The sequence below is a fragment of the Echinococcus granulosus genome (genome assembly GCF_000524195.1).
Source record: "Echinococcus granulosus chromosome Unknown EG_S00004, whole genome shotgun sequence".
Lineage (NCBI taxonomy): Eukaryota > Metazoa > Platyhelminthes > Cestoda > Cyclophyllidea > Taeniidae > Echinococcus > Echinococcus granulosus.
Window position 1 is genome coordinate 1,371,808 of NW_020170384.1, and position 25,163 is coordinate 1,396,970.

Below are 25,163 nucleotides of genomic sequence, written 5' to 3' on the forward strand. Positions count from 1 at the left end.
ATGAGCCTTGCATTCGAAAGAAGTCGCTTTAATACTGAATCAACAAATCTAGCTTATGTGAAGCAGTATCTGTTACACTTTACTCTTCGCTTCAACAGTTGCACATATAGTCTGCTTATTCTTGATCTTTTTTCTGTAAACAGCCACAGTAATGTTGACCTCATCCCACGCATAGTAGCCATACCCGTATCGACTTCGGATTGTCTAGTGCTGGTACGAGAGATTATTTAAAATCTGGGCCTTTTATAAAAATTTATAATTTAAAGAATTTTGCAGTCACCATCACACAAAACGAGACACATAAATCACCTTCTAATCAAAAGGGGGCGATAATTTCACCGTTCTTTTTGTGTCACCAAAATTTCTGCATTAATAAGTTTGTCTTCCTAATGATTAGTTATCCCATGTAGGTACACGGTTCCATGGCATATTAGCACGTCGGCACGTAGGGTACATCCTACGGTTTATTCAGCTGCGTCTGTCAATAACCTTTACTACACCTCGAACACTACTTATATGGAAGTGGGACATCCATCTATTCAACCCTTGTCTCTTGTCTGGGAAAAAGGTTGATAGTTCATACGCCCTAACGATGGGTGGGGGGCTTACTCAGGCGTTAGTCATTGTACCCTATAACTGCATTAGTTGATTTTCAGCGTTTCATTGGCTGGTCGAGACGGCTGTGTTGCGCCCTGATTGGCCAGGGCGGTGTGCGGACGTGGTGAACGATTGATGCGAGCGCCCGGTCGCATCACAACCACTCTCGCCTCGTGTACACAGTTGGCTGTGTGTTTGTGACGGTAGTTGGGATGGCTGCAGCCGAGCAACAATCACAGTCTCCAGCCTGGAAGGCGGAAGCGCTTCGACGTAAGTTGGAGAACGAGCGCTCAAGGGATGTGGAGCGTCGATGGGAGCATTTGATCAATACCGATGGTGCGGATGCACCCGAGTGGATGCGTGAGACGGCCTTGAAGAAGAAGGCCGCCCGTGCCAATCTGACAGCCAATGGAATACCTCCGTGGATGCAGGAAATGCAGCGTCGGAATGACAACCTGACCAAGAAGATGAAAGAAGCCCAAAAAGTGGAGGAAATTGATCTGTCTGAAAAAGCTCCGACGTCCACCCCGAACCCCGACTCTACCAACTCAAAGTGATATTGATGAAATTTTCCTCTTGCTTCTCCCAACCTATGCCATTCTGTGCGGTTTGTGTCTACGTGCATGTTTATTTCTTCTCTCACTGTACATCGGCTTTTGGCCCCTCCCTTCATCTACTATTTTTTATGGTATGATTTTCATAACCGACCATTTACCCCTCACTACGTTTTATTTTCGCAACTACTCTTGGGACTCCAGTTTAAGCCTCAGAATTTCGATCAAATCTTGTTCGAGTGATTTTTGGTCCATAGCCGGATTGGTGCGAACAGTTCGCTTTTGAAGTACGTCATTTTAGGTGTTTGGGTAATTTTTTTGCGTTGTATAATTGCAGTTCTTCCTTGTTGTGGTTTCCCGAATGGTTGTTTGTGGTGCTGCATTAATTCTTATGTCCTGAGACGAGTTCGTGAATTTTCTCATTTTTTAACCTATCCATCTAATATCGTAGATGCCGATTTGATTCGAGGCCTCGTTTACTCCATCAAGCGCTGCATCAGTTTCGGCACCGCGTGGACGGGATGGCGACTACTAGGAGTGGAAGTCGCGAGTTGGGCGTGACCGCTACATGATTTTCCGTGCTCGAATACGCGTGACCCAGGTGTTGTCTAACTCTGGGAAGTCATCATATCGGACAGTTTTGTGGTCGGGTTCTCTGGGGTATCGTTGTAATGTTGCAATGTTGTGACCCCCGTCCAGGCGCGTGTTTAACCACGTGCGTTCTCTAACCTCAGAGCTCCTAACCGCCGTGGTGGCATGATCGTTTGTTCGTGTCAGTAACCTGTTGATCTCCGCACCCTGATGATATTTTTCTTGCCCCTTTGCGTGGCAAGAATTGTCCCGGAAAGCCCTACTTTCGATTGTCAAGGGCGTGATATCTGTTGAAATGGTGTAGGTGTAGCATAGTAGTATCCGACCCATTTAGAACGTCTCAGGAGCTCCCTTTGATGGCTATCCCGTGTCAGTTGCCACAAGGTGCTTCTTGATCAGTGGGAGGTTTCAAAGCTGTCGTCGGGCGCACATCTCGAGAGTTTAGCTTGGACCTATATGCGTGGGAGGTTTCGTCCAGAAATGACTGATTAAAGCCAGTTGATGTTCTTTGGAGTGGGCAATCCGTATGCTGATCGCCTTTTTGGAAAATATTTGCTTAGGTGTAATGATCTCTCCGTCCTTGGAGTTGCATTACATTTCGCTCGACTTTTACCTCTCGTCAATACTACCAGTCGTATATCCGAGTCATTGTTAGACCTTAACAGTGTCGGCCTAATATGTGCATTCTACTACTACTGATGTAGTACCCGGATTACCTTTAATGTCATACTCACTACTCCGCGAGTGACCCCATCATGAATGCGGGTAAGTGCTGGGTTATTAACATCAGGGTTCTGCACTGCCTTTACGGAGATTTAGCTGCAGGAAGCTGGGAAGGGCATCGTAGTTAGGACCAAGGAAGTTCTTCTCTTACCAATTATTCAGGAGGTTTGTGTACAATGTACGAGCTAATTGTACTGTGACAGGCGTAGATTAATCGAATAGCCTGTTCCACAGTCAGCTTGGCCACGTTAATGGAGGCTTTGGCAACTGGTTTACCGTTCCAATGGTTCAAAAAGTGGGCTTATTCTGGTGGATCTAGCTCAGCTATCACACATCCATAAGTCGCGTTGTCCATTGTCTCCTGAGATGCAGTGGTCTCTATTGTCTTCTTTGGATGTACGTGATTGTGAACGCACCCAATGGCAGCTTCAGAAGTTCAGCTAAAGCTGAAGGAAAGCAAATTTAGTTAGCGAAAAAAAAGTAAACTACTTGTCATCCATTCCACTAAGACATAGTAGGCTTTCTATAAGGCAAGTTCGCCCGCACACAGCTTGGTTTTGAGGTAAAAAGCTAACCACCAATGGGTGATAATGTCGACAAAAGGCCTTGAGGTGGTGACTGATTCTACAGGCGCCAGACAGAATAGTTTGGCGTTGGGCTACGTTACATGCGGCATTCGGAGCAGTTGATCAACAGATGGAGGAATTAGTCAACCCGCCTAGCTTGTATTACAAATATTATTGTGAAATGAGAGTTTATTCCTACTGAAATTAAATTAAAGTTAAAAGAACTGTATTAGAGGAGGGAGCGCATGTTTGCATCATATGTATATATTCCCGTGGATGATTAGGAGACCATGACAAGTGTGCCCCGTGTTTTTCTGATTCTCAAATTTACTCTGCCTCTTATTAGGCAAATTTGCTAGCACGTAAGGAGTTATCTGTCATCCAACTTAGTTAAGCCATACCATCGTGAAATAGAAGCTAATTTGGCTCTTAATCAAGCAATGTATGATTTGTGTGAGGCATCAGACTTGGCAGTAAAATATCTTCTATGGGAATGCAGATAAACCTTGAGGCTGGAGGTTCGGATGACACGGATGGAACCGCACACAGCCAACGGGAACGTCCGTCTGATGGTAATGTTTTGTCTGAGCAAACATGAATGCAAGGTAGTTAAGTTATACTTTGAACCCTGTGATTACTCTCACCGAAGTAGCAGTCGGGTGTGTTGTAACCATCTGCTGACCGAGTTACACATGAACGTGTACCCGATTCCCTCCGGAATGACAGCTATGAAGGCTGAACGATCTTAACATTATTGCCGTTATCAATTAACAAAATCTCAAAACATCTTCACTGATTATCCGCCAAATTTCAAAAAGTCGTATAAACATTGATTAGTAGACCATAAATTCGACTACATCTTTACACATGAGGCACTTTTGAAACGACCACATGGCAGAAGTTTGGGTTCCAAAGATGCCCATTTTAGGGCAAAAGACTCACTGAAATCATTAAATTAATTTGCTATTAAGTATGTGTGTTAATGCATATCTTTGGAAAGCCTGCCGACATCATTTCTCAGAGAACCCTACTTACTCTTTTAACACTTCCACTCCTTGATACTTAGCCTTGTGGGATCACTCGCATTCTTCCATTTGATTTGCGACCTAGAGCTGTTAATTTATTGAATTCTACACGAGAGTAGGACAGCAACAGCACTGCATGTCGCTGTGCTCTAAATGGGCCTCATTAGAATCGTAACGATCTTCCTCTCTTATATCGTGAAGTTCGGCAACACGAAATCTTTTAAACTAGTACGATTTATGCAAAAGGAGGCCAAGCTTTTCGGTAATTCGCGTTAAATTAAGGGCTCTTTAGTGATTGTTGCATATTGTTTTACCGTCTTTACGTGGTACTCCAAGAATTCCCTCAAGGAGAAGAATCAATGCTAGGACTGAATACGTATAATCGACATTAATAGGGGTTTGGGGAGCTACCAGCTTGTCTCGGATGCCATGCTGCCAGGCGGAAGGGCAATAGCCACACCCCTCAGTGCCCATGTAACCAAAACTAATGGTTAAACAAATTGTCAAATTATTGCATAGTCCTTCCCCCTCCTCTTTTGAGCGTCAACCCCTCCTTGCAGTCAGTGCTGCAAGGAAAACACCCACGAACCGACCGCGCCTGTTATCGAATTCTCTTGCAACTGGGAAGATGGCTGACCGCAATGTTACTGATCGCAGTCGGCAATCCTACTGGATCTAAACTTCACACTGTTTGGAGGAGGAAGAAAGTGCAGGCAATCTCCCACGTCCAACGCCAGTAGTACGAACACCGGCCTAAGAGCAGAGTCATCTAATTAAGAAAGGCGTTTACGATTGTTTTGGAGGAATAAACTTGTGTGTCCATTCCTTCTTGCCACGTTGCTCTCACTTCGCCTCCGCCCAGCCACATCTATCTGGGTTCTCACTGGCTAGTAGAGAGACGGAGGAGGTACCGTGTGTTCACTTCAGTAACACCTGCATACAGGTGCGCTAGATGGCTTTTTAATGAACGTTTTTGGTAAATCAGGGCGAGTGTCGCTTCAGTTGTTAATAGTTTTACTATAGGTCACGGAGCTGTGGTATTAGCCGAAAATAGACGTCATTTTCAACCCCTCCGTTAGGAGTTGTCGCAGATTAGCCAATCCGCAGCATATATCTCTCTTCCGTCTCGTTAAGATTTAGCATTCAGTAATGGAAATCGAGGTAGTTGTCCTTTGAAATCGGATTCGCTTCCCCCTGTTACCAATTTAGCGCCCTAAGACTTCTCTAAAGACGAAAGAAGACACAGTATTAGGGCAGAATATGCATTGCTGACGTATAGAAGGGCTGGGGACTACAAGCATGAATTGGAGGCCATGCCACTGGGAGAAATTCCAGTGATTGTGCCCTTCAGTGCCCGCGTAACCTAAACGAAGTTAAACATGCAATCAAAATGTTACAGTTATTTCAAAGGACCGCAGGCCATACTAAACGACTTAGTTTCAGACTGATGTACGAAATCTAATCAGTTAAGTCGTCGCTGAACTAGGAGATCTCCTTTCCATTTCTCTACTTTCACTCTGTATTGGCATACGATTCACCATAATAATACAATCAGCAAGTTCCTAGGGGTATTACGCGGCGCCCTTTTGCCTTATAGAAAATAAAGGACAAAAGCAGAAGACAAAGATGGATTCCAAAACCTTAAAGTTTACCTACTGAAATTAACTATCTACACTAGATGCCAAGGCGCGTCTACAAAGAGCCTTACTTTGATGGTGAAGAAGGAAAAAAGGGCTTGAGTGCACCGATGAGCAAACGATATGAGAATTGGATCGTGTCAAACTGAAGGCATTAAGCGTTATTATGCAAAGTTATATCAAAGCTGAGTGATACTTGGCCAACGTTGATGTCTTCTAGTAGTTTCTTAATGTGTTCCGCCTCGCCATTGGTCAAAATTGTAGGAGGTTATTTGCAGGGTACTGCGTCACCAAGGCATCTCCCCATTTTTTTAACCATGTCTTAGGGAATGACGCTTCAAACCATCGTTTCTCTCACGTCAAATACACACCCAAGTCGATCGCTTTTCCAAGTCCGCAAATGATCTCGCCTGGTGTCCGGTCTCACGTTGTAGGACTATGCAACTTAACTGTGGCTTGCGTCCAACTGGGTGATATATGTAATCCATAGAGAAAAGCTTATGTACATCGTCCCTTGGGCAATCAACGAAAAGATTTGAGTTTATTTGCAGGTAGCAGACGACTAAAATTACGGCCGTCATCCAAGGTCCCAATCCAGTTGTTTCCATAAGTGTTTGAAGAGCTTTTGACCAATGTCGATTATGGGAAATCCTTGTATGGATTATTGCAAACCAACTCTTGATAAAAAATCTTTACTACAGAATCAGAATTTTAATGAATGAAGTAGGTGAAGGTCAAAAAAGTTCACACCAGGTGAATTGCGAAGTTAAGGGACTATATTTTGCTGAACTTCTAAGAAATTTTAGAATGACGCGAATTTAAAAAAAAACTTACAATGTACTCTCCCAAAACAGCTTTTCGCAGGTTTTTTTAAGAATGACTCTAGAAACACAGGTGATATCCACCACTGAAATTTGGGTGGCAAAAGTTCTTTCGAAAATTATGCCATTTGAAAATGACCGAGATTGATGGGGTCTCTTTCATGTTTGGTCTTGTGTTCACAAATCCCCATTTATAGTTCACAACAATGCCAGGTGATACAAACAAATCATTTTAACAAAATATTAATTATTTCAGAAATCTCAGTGTTTCAAAATGACCCAAGATGTAACTCAGTTGGAATGCGTCTACTAACAATTCAGGCGAGTAGTATACCACACTTTTGTCTATCATTAAAGGTTCAATGACTACGGAACTGATGCTTAAGTTTTCCAAACTGCCCACATCATTTCATGGTAACGATCCACCTTGAGAACAAATATTGACAGTATGTTTAAGTTAAGTACCCTTGAAATTTGTGAATTTAAGCCGCGTATCCGCTATCCATGCATGGGATTGCGACATGGCCCCAAAATCAACTTACTTATTAGTTAGAATGACCTGGGAAAGACCGCAGTCCCTATACTTTTTATCAAGCTACTCTAATAAGATTTTAGGCGTTGTATGCATCCAGATAAATCCACGTTTAGCCACATCACTTTGTTTATCTAAATTTGCGCATTCTGAGTGGGCTACACTGTTTAGTTTATTTGCCAGTTCTAGTGGGTAGGCAGAATCGCTGGTTGTCATTTTGTCGATATTAAGAGCGTTGAATTCGTTTTCAACTTACTGCTAACAGCATTAGTAACGCATAAACTGAATTAGTGTCTGTGCAAATTATATTCACCACAGCTAACAACATGCCACTGCCCGCGAATCTGAGGTAAATCGCGATGACCCAAAGAGACAGGCAGATCCTGAAATGTACAAATGTAGAACCTTGGTGTCGGAAAGGGTTATCCAAGCCTTTAAGGCCGTAAATTAGTATTTTAGATTCTATGTGCCATAAGTGAAAACATATGGGTTACGTGAAATGAATCACGATCTATCGAGACTACAATAGGTGGACAAACCGAGCAATGAGTCGGTTCACAAAGAGTGAAAATTTTGTTTCTGTAGAAGTATGCATCCTTTCTGATAAAAAAGAAGAATCAGTATCGGCAACGATGTGTGTGAATGGATTGTGTAAAGTGTAGTGTAATCCTCAAGTCACGTCCACTAGCCCTGGGACCCAAGTTGTTATTAGGGTAGAGGAGATTTGTCTCCGTTCCTGAACAGAAATGTACAGAATCAGCATGCAAGTCTTAGCCGACGTTTCATCTTCTTCTGTAAGGGAAAGTAACCGGTTAGCATGAATGGCGGTCTTTTAACTTTGGAGTCGAACTATCTAAGGGACATTTGATTTTACTAAGGAAAGGTACCGATTCAGTGGAGATGAAACTACAGCAAAGTTTCCACCTAGTCGTCTGCTACATTCATGCATCAATCCCAAGGCTTACCTAATACCTAGAAATCTTTGCTATAAAAAGATGGGGCAGTACGTTTGCATAACCTTAGCACATCATGTTTCATTTCATCATTGGTGTTGAAGCGCCGACCATCAAGAACCAGGTCAAGAGGGAGATGTGGCAGTACCTCTCAGTCGAGGTCCTGCAATGCTCACGTAGTGCATTGAGTAGCAAGCGCTCTTACGTTGTTCTGAGGAATTGGCGACGATTTATTGAGGTCTTCTAAGGATACTCACAGGTTCTGTGGATTCGTTTTCAAGACACTACTTTCAGCACTGCACTTTGTTCCACAGTTGCTTGCCATCGCGATTGGAAGTATATGTACTGAATCACCTTCGCCGGTTAGCAGTACAAACAAAAAATCGCCACATACTACTGCGTGTAGTAAAGTTACTTTAGGTAATACTACTACTACCTGTAAGGCTACTACGGGTACTACAGGGACCAGGTCAAGTTGTAATACGTTACTTGTTTAACTCTCAGTTTCGGTATGGGGCCACTTAGAGGCGCCACCATTGTACCCTTACCAGGCAGTTTGGCCTCCGGGCCATACTAGTAACCCCCAGCCCTTCTGTACATCGACTATATATATTCTGCTCAACTATTTTATTTTCCTTTGTCTTTAAGAAATTCTCAGGCCGCTGCAAAGTATCCGGGTTTGAATTGAACACCCCTCCCATTATCTAAGAGCCGCCTCTTGCGTGGTGTATTATCCATTTCAGTCCGAGACAAGACGCAAAATATTTTAGCTTCAAAACCACAATTTTACGAGCTTGAGGAGCAATAAAGCTGCAACGCAAATGCACGCCCCGGTATCACAAATGTCAGAGCATTCAAATTCGGATTAAGTTTACATTCCTCCTGACAATCTGTTTATATTGTTTCTCCGTGTGTTGGAGAACGACTAGGTCTCGGTTGTTGATGCTACCCGTGAAATGCACATTTTTCACAAACATGTTTAAATCATGCCTGTCATTGTCCATTTAGTTAGGCATGTGATTACCCGAACAAAGGTTCCATTTTAAAAGAAGGCAGGGATAAAATACCAACCTTGTCATTATGCGAAGCCGTTGTACTAAAAATCGGTTTATAACTGTTGCAGGACTTGCCTTCTTGCACCCTTTTCAGAGATAATGCTAAAATTCTGCTTAAAATTGCTTTGGAAAGATAAAATGCAGTAGCTAAGTTATCCCTGAGAGTGCCATATTCCATGAGGCAATAAAAACCCCATCGTTCACCTCAAATCGGGACTTCTTTGGCTTAGTAATGCTGGGACCTGGTCAAATGCGACTCAAAAAGATGACTGAAATAAATACCATTGTGCTAAAAAGAAACAACGATGAATTCATGCTAGATTTAGTGAATAGAGGGTAATATTTGGGATATGATTGATGTTTATTTAACAAATGGCATTACATAGTTAGACACAATAGTAGTACGACTGATCCACTCTGGGAGGGTTTGGTAATACAGCCTCCTCGAAATGAAAATGAGAAATCAATGCCACTCTTACGTTGTCGGTGACAGCAATTTTTCCTGGCGGGGATGTGAGATGCAGAAGATAGGCAATGTCTGCTGGTCTACCAATCACGTGATAGTAGGGCTGCGCAGAACCGATGAGACCGGCACACACTGGGCCCACGTCCACACCGATACCCAGCTCAAATGCATTATCCTGACCCAAAATAAATTTCTCATTGAACTTTTTGATCAATTTGAAAAGACCATAGCAAAATCGTAGCAATTTCAACAAATGCATTGCCTGATCCGAGTTTTGCTCCCTCTGACGTAAATCCAAACCCGCAGCTACCATGTATGAGTCGTTGTAGGTCTTCAGCTTTTCCACATCTTTGTATTCAGGTCTCCGCAGCCGTCGATCAAACATGCAGATTATTTGATTCAACAGTCCAATTGCATGTTTTCCACTGTGATAGTCTTCACGGTAGTAGCTGTTGAAGAAGTTAGTCAGGCGGATAAAAGCGATTCCCACCTGTGGAACGAGTGCAGCATGGTTGACAGAGTTGATATTCAATGTCTGAGCACCTTCGGCTAGCAGGCTTCTAACTACGTGCATAGGAATTACATTGTTAATGAAGGTGTCACATTCCCGCATCGCTCGTGCTGTAGTATCAGCGGCTCTTTCTACCTCCATAACCATATAGAAGCGCAGACGGCAGGTGGCCTCGTTGGACCGAGCTACAAACACTACCAGAATCCATGCAGTGATTATAGACATCAGCGAGGCCAGTGTATAGGGCTGGAAAATTGAGGCATCATAGAACCAGGCGTATTCAGACCGCCGAATTGAATCAAACTTTGCGTAGAAGAGGATGCATAGAAAGAGAGTGACGGTTGAAACTGCAGAGGAGACACAGCGAACTATGTGGGGCGAATCCACGGGCAGACAATGGATGAGGATGGCAACAGGTGCGAAGAACATGATGAAACCGTCCTTTGGACGGAAAAGTTTGCTCGGTGAAATAAAATAGAGGAATAAGACGATCTCTGCTGTTGGCAACTGACCAATAACAAGGCAGACAAGCTCAATAAATATTCTAGACTTGCCAAGCCGAAGAAATCTTCCAAGAATTCTACCTCCCTCGGGGATTCTTTTAAAAATTGCATAGTTTATCAGAATGATGCCCGGTAAAGCAAGTAGAACCGCTGCAACGCAAGAAAGGGCAGAGATGAGGATACCTGTCAAGTATTCTTTTGCCGTTGCACTTATATAGGCTGCGGTGAATAAAAGAATGTAGATGTAGAGAAAGATGGTGTCGAAAGCGGGAGCCAGCTTGAGTGAGTCAATGTAGACCGGTGTTAGTTGGTTCTCATTCCGATTTTTGTACATTTTCTCAATTTCCGCATCACGAAATTTTAAAGTGAGCGGATTGAGAAGTTGAGGATTAAATAGATATGACAAATACCTGGAGTCAGCATGCATTTCTTTAATTACCTCATTATCCAGGACATCCATTTCCTTGTTCTCTACCAGCTGTGACATGATGTCTTGATTTTCAGCGGGAATACCGAAAATAAACTCGCGAATAGTTTCGAACTTCCGATCTTGGTAAGCATCCACATTCCATATCATGGAGCTGGGAGGGCGTTCCGTTTTGGTAAAGGTATCACTGCGAATGTGTGCAAACTCTGATTTCTTGGCCACAATGTGCTTATACCAAGAGAAACTTTGCTTTCTGGGTCTGATTGTTTGTCTAACGTATGACTTGGAGTCTTTAACAGCGTTTGCTCTCCCTTCAAGACGGAAGACTGCTTTCGTTTCTGGACTGCGTCGCAGTGATCCCACAGAAATGAGACGCTCTGAGTCGACATCCAGGTAGTATGTTGAAAGCGGCACATCTATCAGTTTCATACCAGCAATAGCTGACTGCACTTCTCGCTTCACTGTGATCGGCTGCGCAGGACTAGTCTTGAAGGACGCGGGAAGAAGTCGTTCAAATTCACTGGATATGTGAATGTGACCAGATGGACAAGTAGCCAGAAGTTTTTGAGCCGTGAGAACACTGTACGAATAGATGTCGAAGCGGAATCTATCCATTCCCACCAGCGCTCCATTTACGTTGCCTGTATGAATGCTGACGGAGAGAGCTAGCTCAACCTGACGCTCATACTTCATTCCCCCTACAACGTCCATCATGAGCAGAGCAAGATTTGCACAGCATTCAGCATGATCAATTCTCGGACTCGGACACCCACTGACACAATAGTAAATAGAGCCCAGAGTGCCTATTCTTTCACAACCACAGTTGTAGCAGAGATTGTCAAATTTGGAGAAGAGAGAATTCAAGAGAAAGAGAAGGTTGGATGCCGACAAACTGTCCAAAAGAGTGGTGAATCCCGATATTTCTGAAAAGAGGATCGACACAGGATCATAAGTCTCACAAAACACCCACAGTGACTTGTCCACATCACGATGCTGTTTCAACAATTGCCAGTACTTGACACGTATTTTTTTGGGCATCACAGCGTCAATCCAAACTGTCTGTTCGACCAGGGCTTTCTTCTGCTGTGCGTTCATGTGAACAGCCTGACACGCACGTAGAAAGGAGGCCTTAAAACGCAGGGAGATGAAGATTTTGAGGTAGAGCGCAAGACATGTAGTAGCAATTATGAGGTAAAAGCAAAACGTAGAAACAGTGCGTACTCGTCTCGCATTATCCATTTGGTCGAGCGCTAGAGTTATCTGAGGAGCAGCAAAATCGTGAAAAAACGTGAACGTTTCCAGCATTGCGAAGCCGGTGTAAAGTAGAAAGCTGAAGGCGACAGAAAACGCAAGTGAGACTGGTAGGTGAGTATAAACTATGAAAACAAGCAGAGATAAAAGGGTGTTGTGAATGGGCAGGGATACGGAGATAGTACCAAAGTGAATGAGGATACTGAGCCCCACCATTGAGGTGAAACTGATCGACAACCAGGCGTAGGTGTTGGCAGAGAAGTTGAAGACAGTAAGTAGAGTGAAGAGACCGGTTAGGAAGAAATCGCAGTAGAGGAGAATGCCACCAAAGCGATAACTACCAAAGGGAATCATAGAGATCATTCCAATCATAGTGGTAGAGAGTAAAAGGCTGTGATAGAATAGTACTAGACGGAAAGAATTCTTCTTGAGCGACAAACTCATACGCTCAAAGTACTCGTTGAGGAGATGACTGCGAAGTTTCAGTATGTAGGTGAAATCGGCAAATCCGCGATGGAATCGCCCGAGCAGACTACCGCGCGCGGAGCTGCCGGCAACATCGAGAATGTCGGTGAGTTCATAGCCCAGTATATTTCCACCCAAAGCGGTTGACATTTCAGATGTTGTGGAAGCAAATTTGAATGGACGATCGATTTCCAGATCGCGACCAGTAAATCAATCATTTCATTCGAGCGACTTCCGATTGGCTGGTATTTTTTATTCACCAAACCACCCACATCTTCCACTTTCCACGTTAGTCGCAATTTGTATCAGCTAAACCACTGAACGCGTAATTGTATGAAATTCAAACGAAGCGTTCATATGCTTTGACAGATCATCAGATTGGATGACATTAAAATTTACACGGTTTAGCGACATGTGCTTTGAGACTTTCGGTTCGTTATTTGCACCCAATAAGTTTTAGGGGCAAAGAATGCAACATTTTTTTATTTCATTCAAGGAGCGGAAGTTAGACGGAGATGTGTACTAACTTCACTACCTCGTTTTTAACCAAAGAAGACCCAAATCCGAATTCAACAAGCCATAACGATCAATCAAAAACAGTATTTTCTATCTAGAATTTACAGGGAAATTAGACTGAGAACATCTTTTCTTCAATGGAGAAGGAAAAAAGGTGGGGCCAAGGGAGTGAGCCCTAAACATCTTTACCTGTACGTGGCTCTCTACTTACATAACATTAGTAGCGAGGGAGGTGGATTCTACTCCAGAGTTCTCTTAGAGTGAAAGACAAGGGCGAATTGTGTGAATTGGAGAAAGCGAACAATAAGGCAAGTGAGTGATACAGGCTAGGATATGTCCATGAGACCCTGGCGCCACAAGACATCTGCGTCTGGTGGTACAAAGAACTGCGATTCGGGAGGAAGCCTCGAGTCGAAAGAAGTAGTAGTAGTCGAGGAGGCGACCGGAGAGGCAGCACCGAATCCAATCGTCTCCTCATCTAAAGGGAATGCGCTAAGGAAGTCCTGCACATCGGAGATATCGTGAGTCTCCGCTCTCGGTGGGGATGGTATGTCGTTGAGATCACTTGGAGAGAACTGAGAACAAGACGGGTTTAAAATCATATTTAGAATAAAAAAACACCACAGACGAACGTGTATATCACCTCCATAGCCATGAGACTGTCCTCAGTTCGTTCGGCTATTTGGCCATCAGAGGAGGCAGGAATGGAGCAAGAAGAACCTTCAGCAGTAAGAACTGGCTCAGAACTGCCGGAACTGCCAGAACTCACGCAAGGGAGGAAGACGGCCCCTCTTCCCTCCCCTCTGTTGCTAGCAGAGGCGGCAGTGGTGATAGCAACGGTGGAAGGTGCAGGAAAGAAGGAATCGTTCATCGCGGGGGTCAACAGCATGGTGGCAGGTGCGTTGACAAGATGGAGGTTCGCTGGCATTGAAGAGGTGGTGTGAAGGATCGGGGCCGCGACCGAAGCTACCGTCGCTGCTGCCGGTGCTGTTGACATTGTGTTAAAAGCTGTTTGGAGTGCTGCAGAGGAACATAATTGATCCATCCATGCCTCCGTGGCTGAGGACTGCTTCACAAGACTTTCATTCCTGTGGAGGGAAGGGTGATATCCAAAACTAATCTTCTACTTTAAAGCACAAGACATGCCCCGGGGGATTAGAGACCTCCAGTGGACTGGTGATGATGATGATGATGATGGCAGCGTCCGGAAGTGGAGGGTCACCCCTTAACCGGCATAAGATACCCACAATTTGGCGCCACTTTTAAAAGCTTCTAACCATCGAAATAAGCTGGACAAGTTGTTATAAAAACACTATTTGTAAAGGATATGTCTAAACGCAGAGTGCGTATGGTTTTATTCAAGCACACACAGAAGACGGAACTGTGGCGACGCACACTTACCAAAAGAGGCCAAAATGAAAGGCAGGGAACCACTACATCGGGCTGAGACATTGATGAGATGACGCTGATGCCCAGTTACGCGGCCATAACCCATCAGCTTCGTGAATAGGAAGAACTATGGGAGTGGTGAGTCTGACTTGTCAGACCAGCACTCATGAGAAGTTCAAAACCACTGATGAAAAGCAAGTTTATCAACCTGAATCGAGTACACCAACATTGCCAAACTGGCACACCACAGTAATGGCAACATGACGTGATAATTCGGTTACTGAGCTATATGCACACAATCTACCGCTGTGCAAACTGTACGCTGAACATTCATCCTTTCTGTCATGGCATACACCCTGGATGCTAGTTAAATTCGACTGTCAGGCACGAAATTCCCTCAATTAGCAGGCCTAAGAGTCGATAAGCCTGCTCTTTTACCTTGTCCTCGTCTTTTCATCACGAAGATGTACGAGCGCTAATGCAATCGCAAGCACAAACTAGTGATTATCCTCCTTTTGTACTAGTTTTAGCAAAACCAAGGGTAAAATTACATAATTTTTTTGTTTTCGATTGCAAGTCCCGTTGTATAGAGAAAACAACACAACTTTAGGCATCCTCGAAGGGAGAATCAGGCTGATTCAAAAGGGTGGTGTCACAGCACAACACGTAGACCATGCCAACGGTACCGTCCCTGTAGAGGATTTCAATCCTTAACGTGAGGGAGTCGTGTATAAAACATGACCAGAGGCCGAGGACTAGAACATCTTTAGTCGAAGTGCGTGCAGCCACTCTGCAGTGATTGATTTTACTGCTCAGATCATTTCCACCGACTTGAAACAGGTTAACGGGAGAAATGAACTGTGCAAGAATTGAGCTGACACTACGAAATGAGAATTCATTCCTTTCTGTTACAGCACAAAAAAGAGGTTTTATTGTATTGGCCAAATTATTTATGAATATCCCACTTCCGACACCGGATTTGAGTGCTTAAAATGGGTGAGGGGAAACAGCAACACCTTCTCCTAGTAACGACATCGGGAGACGTTTTCTTAATGCTTCTCCTCTGTTATTGTTGTGGAATGTAAACAAACTATCCTTACATTACAGAGAACGTACAATGAGTCACAGCAAAGAAATTCGCGAATTCACGCTACTTAAATTTGTTTTCAGCGTCCAAAGACAAGTTGGGCTTTTTTCTTTCAAACACGGGTATCAAAAGGTAGGAAGGACACGTCTACTTGCGCTCTTCTAAACCACTTAAAAAGTCATTCGACCTCACTATTCTAAAAATACCACAGCAATGGAAATAAATAAGCTCTATAGAGATGTTAGATTGATTTTTCAAGAAATAGAAGGGGGATATCACCAAATAATATCATATTTATGCAAACTATGTCAGCACCAAGAGGTAACTATTCCACACAGTGGTTGGAGGAAACAGTATGACGGACCAAGGCACAGCTATGCATTAGTAAAGACGACTTAATAAATCCCAAACGATGTTGGGGGAAAAGAAGGTTACTCACAATTTCTGGGGGACAGCTTGGCAGGTCTGTTGTTGATAGAATATATTATCCGAGTGGGCGGGAAGGATGGTGCTATTGCGCCAGAGGGTCTGCAGCAGGGCGTTGTTGGCACCGACACCAATAACATCGGATGAAAGCGGAATCCCTGCCGAGGCAAGACAAGAGAGTTGACGAGCCCTACGGGCTCGGGCAGCCCCGCGCTGATAGTAGTTACCACCCAGGCGACACAAATACGACTGCAGCAAACTCCGCTCCAGCTCCGAACCCACCGGCTCCTTCTGCGTGTTCACAGACACACTGCCATTGCCGCTGGCACTGTTGCCGTCATCAAGCCCCTCCTTGTGCTGTTCTGCTGACTTCTCGTGGCTGGAGTTGCATAACAAGGGCTCAGAAAGGAACGCACCTGATTTGTGAAATGGTGCATACACTAACACAGAGTGTGATAAAACATACACTCACAAATATAAGCGTCTTTAATGCCTAGGAAAGCAGAAGGAGAGAAAATCAACCCCTTGTATAAAATAAACGTTTCTGTGGTAATTTCGTTTACTCTCTTCCCTTTTCATAATGCTTCACATCATGCACCAATTCAAAAAAGGTCATTTTTCAGCTTAAAACGTTTTCAGTTGTGAAACAAAGGACGATAACAGTGTTGTAACCAAGGGTATCAAAGCAACCGCTATCGACACACTGATCACATAAAGCAGTTTAGAGAAGATCCCAGTTATTGGCGGTTTGCAGTTGGCGGGAACCACTACAAAGCGCCTGCCTAGCGTTGATAATTGATAGGCTACACAGTATTCGGATTCTATAATGACATGTGACAGTAGCACTCCTTTTCACAAGCAATAGGGAAAGCTCAAACTATCCTAAGCACTACTAACCTTGGGTAACTGAGCTATGAACTTGCTTCAAAATTACAAAAAAAGAGACCGAAAATTTACTCAGATGACAGTATTAGTCACTACTGGCCAATAGACAGGCATCTACAACCACCAGCACCTCCTGGAGGCACCAACAAAGCAAACCTTTGCACGGTGAAAATACCAAGCGCTTTAAAAAACCGAAATGGACTATGCATCCCCATTCACGAAAAAAATCATCATGTTCTTTGAAAATGCAGGTATAAAAACTCGGGATCGGGGGCTCTTATTTTCACTCCTGAAGCCAAAAGTCCATCATAAAAACACGCGTTGTACATTATTTCGTGGAAAAGGAGGTATTGTTCCAAAACTGTACCCAAACTCGGGTGAAATCGAACTACAGGTGAATTACGCAATAACGCACACGCCGGATCCATGAAATTAGATAGCCAGGGTACACGAAGCACTCCACCCTACTTCCGTCTACATACGTAATGGTCCTGAGGCCACAAATCTGTATTCGTATTTTTACGCTTGCTTTTGTACAAAAGGGTTCAACAGGGCCCTAAATAGGTTCAACAATGCTCGCATTGCCACGCAAGGGAGGAGAGAGAGGTGCAAAACAAAATACAGACGCGAGTGTTGGTTAAAAAGTGTCAAAAAGCGCTATCCTCTCCCTATTTTAACGGCTATCATTACAAAAGAGATACTCTACCAGAGGTAGGAGCGACAGTAGCGATGCTAAGTGCACACACACAGAATCCACACTTACTGCAGAAGAAAGAGGTCAGTCCCATCCAAGAACTCCAGCCGGTCGGAGATGAGAAGCCGAGCAAGTGAGCAGAGGTTGGCGTGCTCCTTCACCAGTCGATTCAATCGCTGACAGGCCGGGTGGTTGGGTTCCATTTCACTTGAATTTGCTACGGTGAAGGCTCCTGGAAATCCGTCGCTGGAATAAATGTTGAGTCCGATCCGTGATGCCTCCTACGATGTTAACAGATAATAATAATCATCATCAGAGATAGCAACTAAGGTCCGTTTTCTTGACTCTTACGACATAGACAGGGTGAATTAACAAATCCGTCTAAGGATTGCTCACAGTAGCGGTCAAAAGATAATGGGAACGCTTTGAGACAACTTAACTCTTCACAATGCCATTCCATTCAATCGTGGAACATTTCCATCACTGCTCTCATCCGTGACGCTTCCACAAATTTCGACAGATAACTACAGCCAGAGGTTTAAAGACAGGGGCGTGATTACAAGAAAATCCACCATCTTGAAGACAGTGGTGAATTCACACTTCATGAACACTTAGGAGGCCTAATTAGAGGCTGAAAAATGAAGATATCCAAGGTGGTGAAAGGTAGTAATCGATTGTTTAACTAAAAGCCATGGTGAAACAGAATTGACACTGGATTTATCTATGCATTTGGCTCTGCTGTGATGCCAATGGATCTCTACGGCTCTAGCCCTCTTTTCTGACACTTCTTTCAAGGTACTGAAGCAGAGTTTGCGCAGACCTTTTCAATCGCTATACAAATAGCCTCCCAGCCATTCTATACATGTATAATGATTATTTCCAGATTCACGCAATTCACAATGCCAGCAGACATGACCCCTATTTTTAGCAAGACTCGTAAGACCAGTCTTCCACTATGGTGTCAAATAAATATTTTAAATTCAGGGGGTTGTGAATTGTCAGAAAGCAACTTTGTTGCAAAAACTGTTTGCACCTCACAGACGCAAAAGCCCTTCACACAGGGGACAACAGTTTATTCAACTGGGGCAATAAATCTGCCTTGAAAATCAGCAAGTTATACTGTGTTATCATAATGGTTCGCAGTCCTCTGATATGAATAAGATACGTTCTTGAACTAAAATACAGAATACGTACAGTCCTGGAAATAAATACATGTCCTGAATCCCATGGAGGGAGAGGGCAAAAATGCAAGTTACGCCGAATCAAAATCAAATCCGAGGGACGTTTGCCAAAAGAAAAATAAATTTAAATAAAGGAAAGGCGAAAAATGTTGAAGCTGGTGAAAGTAACTCAGCTATCTGTGTTCTAAGGGATTATTTGAGAAATTGGAAGGACTACTCTGTCGCAGAACGTGATTCAGACGGAAGAGAAGTGGTAAGTGCATTGGAATGGAAAAGTGAAGTATTAAAAATAAAAACGCTAACAAGAGAAGCAGAAAGTTTTCACTTCCAAAAAAACTCAGGCATTATTGAGGTCTTCTGCCCTTAAAAAAACTGGGAAGCATCATTGACGCACTTAGGCATTGTTCGGACTGCCTATCACAAGAAATGTTGACACAAATGAGGCATCGAAGTCGGATTCCAGCGACAAAGAAACCATACAGCATTCGGTGACTTTCGTCGGCCACTAAAACACACCTTTTATTTTTATGCGCCTCACTTCGCCTGAAACCACTTTTGGTAACCTTAGTTGAAAGAGGCGCCTTCTGCGCAGTAACCGAGTTTTACAGGGCACAAGCAGTACGCATCTAAGTGCTCTTTGATTTAATTGACGAAAGTGAGTTGGATGTTAAAAAGGGCAGTGGATTGTTATTCTGTGATCATATGCCACCACAAGTTGACTTTTAGCCGAAACAACACCATGCAAGTAAGTTAAGGAATAGTCTCAAGGCTAACGGTGTCGAAAAACACAAATTTGTTCGACACCTAAATTGCAAAAAGAATTAAAACCAAAGTAAATGACATTCCTTCGTGATTTTATGAAAAGAGCATACATCCGATTACTTAAAGGCTTATCAAAGTCTGCCTTCCCGTTGAGTAATCCAATACACTGCCACTGACATTCAAAAAGCTGGGACAAAGGCAGAGGATATAAGTCGGTGTATAGAGCATGGCGATTCCGTGGGATTTACCATCACACACATCTCGAGCACGATGACAATTGAGCACATTTATGAAAGACTAAGATGAAGTTGTTTTTTATGTTATGTTGGTGGCAGGGGCTGACTTGGGGATAACTACCACACAGAGATAGCATTAGATTTGGGATTCAGCCAAGGTTTTGCTAACACAAGAGACAAAGGACCAGAATCCACGTGGCAAAAGGCATTAAGGTAGAATGAACAAGACGAATTGGTCGATCAGACTCATACCCACCTCAGTGATATCCTGTTGAAGACGCCGAAGATCCAGCCACACGGATTCGATTTCCTCCAGAGAGGCAACCTTTTCTACAGGCTCGGCAGAAGTGGTCGACCGAATGGTCGTCAAGAGTGAGGCAGCGGGAGTCAAGCCCAGAACTTGGTGCTGCTGTCGAGCCTGGGTCTGAGTTTGCTGACTCACTGCTTCTGCTGCCGAACGACCATTGCGCAGGGTTACTACAGCGGTACTGCCGTTCTCTGAAATTTAAATAGCACTAAGTGAAGTATTTGACTGGCGTGCTGCAAGCGGGCACAAGCGCGGAATGTGTCATTAGGGGCAATTAAGGGCGGCACGAAATCCCGCAAACCCTATGCAGTGTCAAGTGGCATTCACCACCTACGCACACACATATCAGGCAGAAACTTTAAAGCCAGATGCCAAAAGAATGAAGGGATATTATGAGACAGGAAACATGAAATGCTAGCAGGAATGATGACTTGAATACGTCAAACAGAGTCTAGAATACAGAAGCGGGTATGCATGAAAGGTCTTGTTAAGATTTGGCACCTTACAAAACTAGTTCCTTGTAAAATACAAGCCATTACAGAGGTCGCAACCAAATCGCAGTTGCGCAGACAAGGACAACGCAAACGACTTAATCACTCCCAGGTGCAAAGTCCGCTAAGACGCTGTAGTGAACAACAGCGAAGTTGAACAAGAAAAAATACGGGACTTTATACCATTACCGCTTATTTGGGATAAGGTGAATAGTGAGTAGAAGGCAGTGCTAATAACTATATGACCCTAAGAACGGTGGTCGCTTAACTGATGCCAACGCAGAACCAGACTGTTACTGGCGAGAAAGGTGAGGAGCGATATTAATCCGACTAAAAGGGAACGTCAAACTTTGACACGGAAAAAACTTTCAGTTAGAACTATTCGAAAGAAGCAAGTTGAAATTTTGAAAACTAACGCAGGAAAGACTGATATAGATGCATAAAGCGTGGGGAAAGCTAATAACCGATAGACTGCAGAAAATCTTACTAAATGAACGGCAAATCGCAGTAATGATTCCGGTAGTATCAACCTATACGTGCCAAAAGGAAGTGTGTAAAACAAGAACCAGGAATCAAATGCAAACCAAACGACGAAAGAGAAGAGACGAACTAAAAATAGCAAAAAATGAAGGTTTGGGTGACCAAATTGAAGGAAAAGTTGAAGAAGGAATAGTTGACATTCCAAAACGTCGTTTAACATACGAGGGTATTTACTTTGCACAAATGGTAGCTTCAATAAGTTCAAAGCTGAAAACATTGAAGTTAAATGAGAACAACCGTCCATAAGGGAACTCTCTGGTAAGTTCTATTAGAAAGGTATTAAACTGAAAAAAACAGTATCCAAGGTGAGAATACAGGTGTAAATATGATGGGAAGTTATTTGGAACCTTGGAGAACCGAAATTGAGCATTATGTATTAGGTAGGACCAAGGAAATGCTGACACTCCGAAATCACATTTGTCCCACGAGGGGTGTGCATTTCGCCCCAAAGGATTGACCGTTATGTACCTAAATAAAAGACATTAAACTGCAAATAACCACCCACTTTGGTTGACCTGTTCACGCACAGAGCTAAGGAGTAATTTTAAAGTTAGCCTCTAACATTTTAACGATATCAAAACAAAAGGCATGCTCCGGGCATATTACGGTTGGATCCACTCGCAAAATTGCAACGAAATCAATCGGATTCTAAGTAGTTGAGATCAAGTGAGACTGTAACTAGACTCAAAAGAGGTGTGACGAATTATACAAAATCAAACTATCATGGAGAGGCTGTTGAATGTCAGAGAAAGTAGGCCTTGAACTATCAAATTTGAACAAGGAGGCATTGATACTCCCAAGCCATGAGTTAGCAGTACCAAGGATACCTATTTTGCCAAAGATGTTGCCCCATAGTATCAGCTATTAACGCTCACAGGGAGTGTGGCCAAAAGCTGAAATAGTTCGCCCTGGGCCCGGGAGAAATAGCGAAGGCATCGGTGAACGCATAAACACATGCACACATTGGCACGCAACGGCGATCCACAGAGGGGAAAAGGGAAAGCGAGGCCAAGCACCCAATGACGAAGACGACGCCATCCATGCACCGGGTCACACACGCCAAACGCCCAGCTTTGTCAGTTGGCCCCACGCCGGACGCTTAAATCAATCCCACTGATCAATGAAACAATTCATACCTTCTTTACCTATCTCCACAGTGAAAGAGGAAGCCTTTTCTGTATTGTGAGAATACGGCTAAAATCCTACACCATAAGTTAACCGCAACACAGACCAGTTAGAGAACTAGTTAAACATATGTTGACAATTGTGAGCATTAAGTATGGTTTCCAGTAGTATTTACGACAATTTCTCATCAGGAGATGAGCAACGAAATCGAATGCTAGACATACCGCCTGAATTGTTTGCACACACACCCCTACTGCTTTGAGCAAGTGGATTTAACTGAATTAATTCAACCTCTCTGTGGATGAATATGGAAGAAATCAAATACAAACAATGCCTGGAGAAAGAACATTTCGGAATCCAGAATACAGGCATGAACAAAAATAACGCAAGCAGGCGTGCCTAGACAGTTGCTGTAGGTAAAATAAAACGCCGAATATGGATCACAAAAACAGAAAAATTAGATCAATTAGCCAACAGGGTTATAAGGATATCAAATAGAGCAAAAGATAAGCCAAGAAACAGGACTACTAACAATAACACGCATTTCTGCACATAAATGGGAGCAGAAGGTTAATTAATTTGCATGCAGTTGCACACAAGGCTACACAATGTATAGGCAAATTGCACTTACGTGCTATCTGCTAAGCGTCTAAAGAATGAGACCGTGTACGTACCGAAAACGTGGCCGGTGGGAAAGAGCCGTGTAGGGAATGTTTGCGAAATCGGAGGAGGAGGTGGCGGAGGAGGAGGCGGTGGTGGGGACAAAGATGGTGGTGAAGGCAGCGCCACTGTCTGTTGAAGGGAATGGGCTGGACTCGAGAGCACGAAGCATCGGTGTGGCGACGGTTGCTGGGGTTGCTGGGCGATCACAACCGGTTGAAACACTGGGTTGAGCTGGGTAGCCTGAGCAATTTTATGGGGGGGACGACCCTTCATTTGGCAAATCTCCTGACCTAGACGTCTATGAGCCTGTGCTGCATCCTCCAAGTGTAGCAATTCCGCTTGTTGAACCTCCCTAGCCCGATGCTTTGGTAGGCGCTCGGTCGTGCTGGCGGTGGTAGCGTTGGTAGAACCATTGATCCGAAGGCTCGGCGAGTTAGATGAGGCAGCAGAAGAGGGACAGTAATTGTGGAACACAAGTGATCCGTACCGACTAATCACGGTTTCATCCTTTAGAGACCGGCTAGGGGTGCGCGATTTGGTCACAGTGGATCGAGAAGCAGAAAAGGGCGTTTTTAACGTATCGGGAGGGGGAGGAGCTGGTGGAGGATTAGGCTGCGTGATTGGTTCGTCTTCAGGGACTGTAAATAACAAGGCTGGAGACGTAGAAGATACACGGGGATATGGAATCGATCCACCGCGAATGAGTGTTGCAACACCCGGATCCACCTACAGGTCGTAACATATCCCCAACTCATGATCGACATAGTTAAGTTATTGGTTTGAAACTGACAAATGCAAATAGATTTCGGAAAAATGGTTAAAGGCAGAAGATATACCTTCAAAACGCCCTTCTCGACAAGTTCTAAGCTACCGGGCCTTCGTTCAAGCTTGCTATTTAAGGACTCACGCAATTGATTTTTTGTTAAGGTGTTGCACCGCTCTTGAATTAACGGCGATGCACCTGCTTCACTTGCTAAAAACAGTTCTATGCGATGTAAAGTCCATGTTACCTTTAAGTATTCGTCGGCTTATCAGAACCTGCCTATCTGGGCGCCTTTCAATTTTGCGCTTTAAGATATCCGCCGTCTACAAAATTAAATAATTTCAAAGCATCTACCTTGGCCCGCTGCAACTCCTTTACCTTGAGAGCATTACATATTGAAGCTAAAATCCGAAGTCAAACAAACAAGGACGTTACGATTGAGCAAAATCCCCTGACCAACAAGTTCTTTTACAGGACGTCTGCATAAAAGACCTCGTTCAAGTGCTTTAAAATAAAATTATTGGTATAAAAGATCACCAAACCTTCACGGTTCCTTGTTTTGTTCTTCTGCAACGAACTAACTTCAGTGCAGGCTCGAGGACTAGGTGATTTGTGTTGAGAACTCTCCAAATTCATATCGGTTTCAAGCTCCAGCTATAATATTTTGAAATTTCGTAGCACTCTCAGTAGAGCACATGAAGATTTCTGGAAGGCAATTTCGTACGACGTAGAAACACCAATTCAAGGGCAGCGGTCACTCAAAAGTGCAAATAAACAAGCCGTTATCTTTAGTAAAAATACCCATTTGGCCATAGTTTGATTTTGTGACGTCTGCAGACTTTCTAAGATTTCTTTGTTTGAAACAATGATGCTAGTGAAGATTAAGAGTTGGCTTGACATGTCTTCCTATGGTTATAATGATGTCAAATAATGCGACAGTGGGCTATTATTTCATTTAGGGAGCTGTTCGTGTAAAATGATATATATATGTAGATTTCTAATCACATTTTTTGCAACCTTGAGACTAATGTCTTACTGCCACTCCCACCCCCAGAGAGAAAATCACTATGGGATTTTAACATTTTAACAGCCATGGTGTTGTAATAGCTTTGTCTAATTTACCACCTCGATACCTTCCCAAAGACGGAAAATTTTATAATGGCAGGGCAGAAGCCGGATTGTTGACTTTCAGTAGGGGTAGGATTTGCTGGCATGACCCAGGGTCTAGATCAGCGGCGGAGGCACAATGGCAATAATTATGTCTTTGGTTGACCTTTATCTAAAACTGGGGGTTAAATAAATAAGTAACGCATTGCGCTGATCAATTTGGAATACAAAAAAAATCTAGAATTCTTTATAGTGTCTACAAATGGTTCCATGCAATTTGTTGTGGTAAATTGCTAGCAGCATCACTTTTATGT

At 43.6% G+C, this 25,163-nt stretch overlaps 3 protein-coding genes across 3 annotated transcripts; 1 reads left to right on the forward strand and 2 right to left on the reverse strand. All coding sequences in view use genetic code 11, as the record gives it.

The window, feature by feature from the left end:
• EGR_01140 (hypothetical protein) lies at positions 1-6,880 on the forward strand (the record flags this gene model as incomplete). The annotated part of the gene is made up of 5 exons (XM_024490389.1): positions 1-135; positions 267-406; positions 6,395-6,446; positions 6,500-6,587; positions 6,771-6,880. 5 exons carry the CDS (start codon positions 1-3, stop codon positions 6,878-6,880), a joined length of 525 nt encoding a protein of 174 aa, XP_024355208.1.
• Positions 6,881-9,440: 2,560 nt separating this feature from the next.
• Positions 9,441-12,827, reverse strand: EGR_01141 (Adenylate cyclase type; the record flags this gene model as incomplete). The annotated part of the gene is made up of 1 exon (XM_024490390.1): positions 9,441-12,827. One exon carries the CDS (start codon positions 12,825-12,827, stop codon positions 9,441-9,443), a length of 3,387 nt encoding a protein of 1,128 aa, XP_024355209.1.
• A 692-nt stretch (positions 12,828-13,519) lies between these two features.
• Positions 13,520-24,378, reverse strand: EGR_01142 (MKL/myocardin-like protein; the record flags this gene model as incomplete). The annotated part of the gene is made up of 12 exons (XM_024490391.1): positions 13,520-13,768; positions 13,837-14,281; positions 16,109-16,474; positions 17,744-17,955; positions 20,110-20,349; positions 21,139-21,398; positions 22,991-23,705; positions 23,816-23,952; positions 23,990-24,065; positions 24,097-24,143; positions 24,178-24,246; positions 24,285-24,378. The coding sequence occupies 12 exons, from the start codon at positions 24,376-24,378 to the stop codon at positions 13,520-13,522; spliced, it is 2,910 nt and encodes a 969-aa protein (XP_024355210.1).
• Positions 24,379-25,163: the final 785 nt, after the last annotated feature.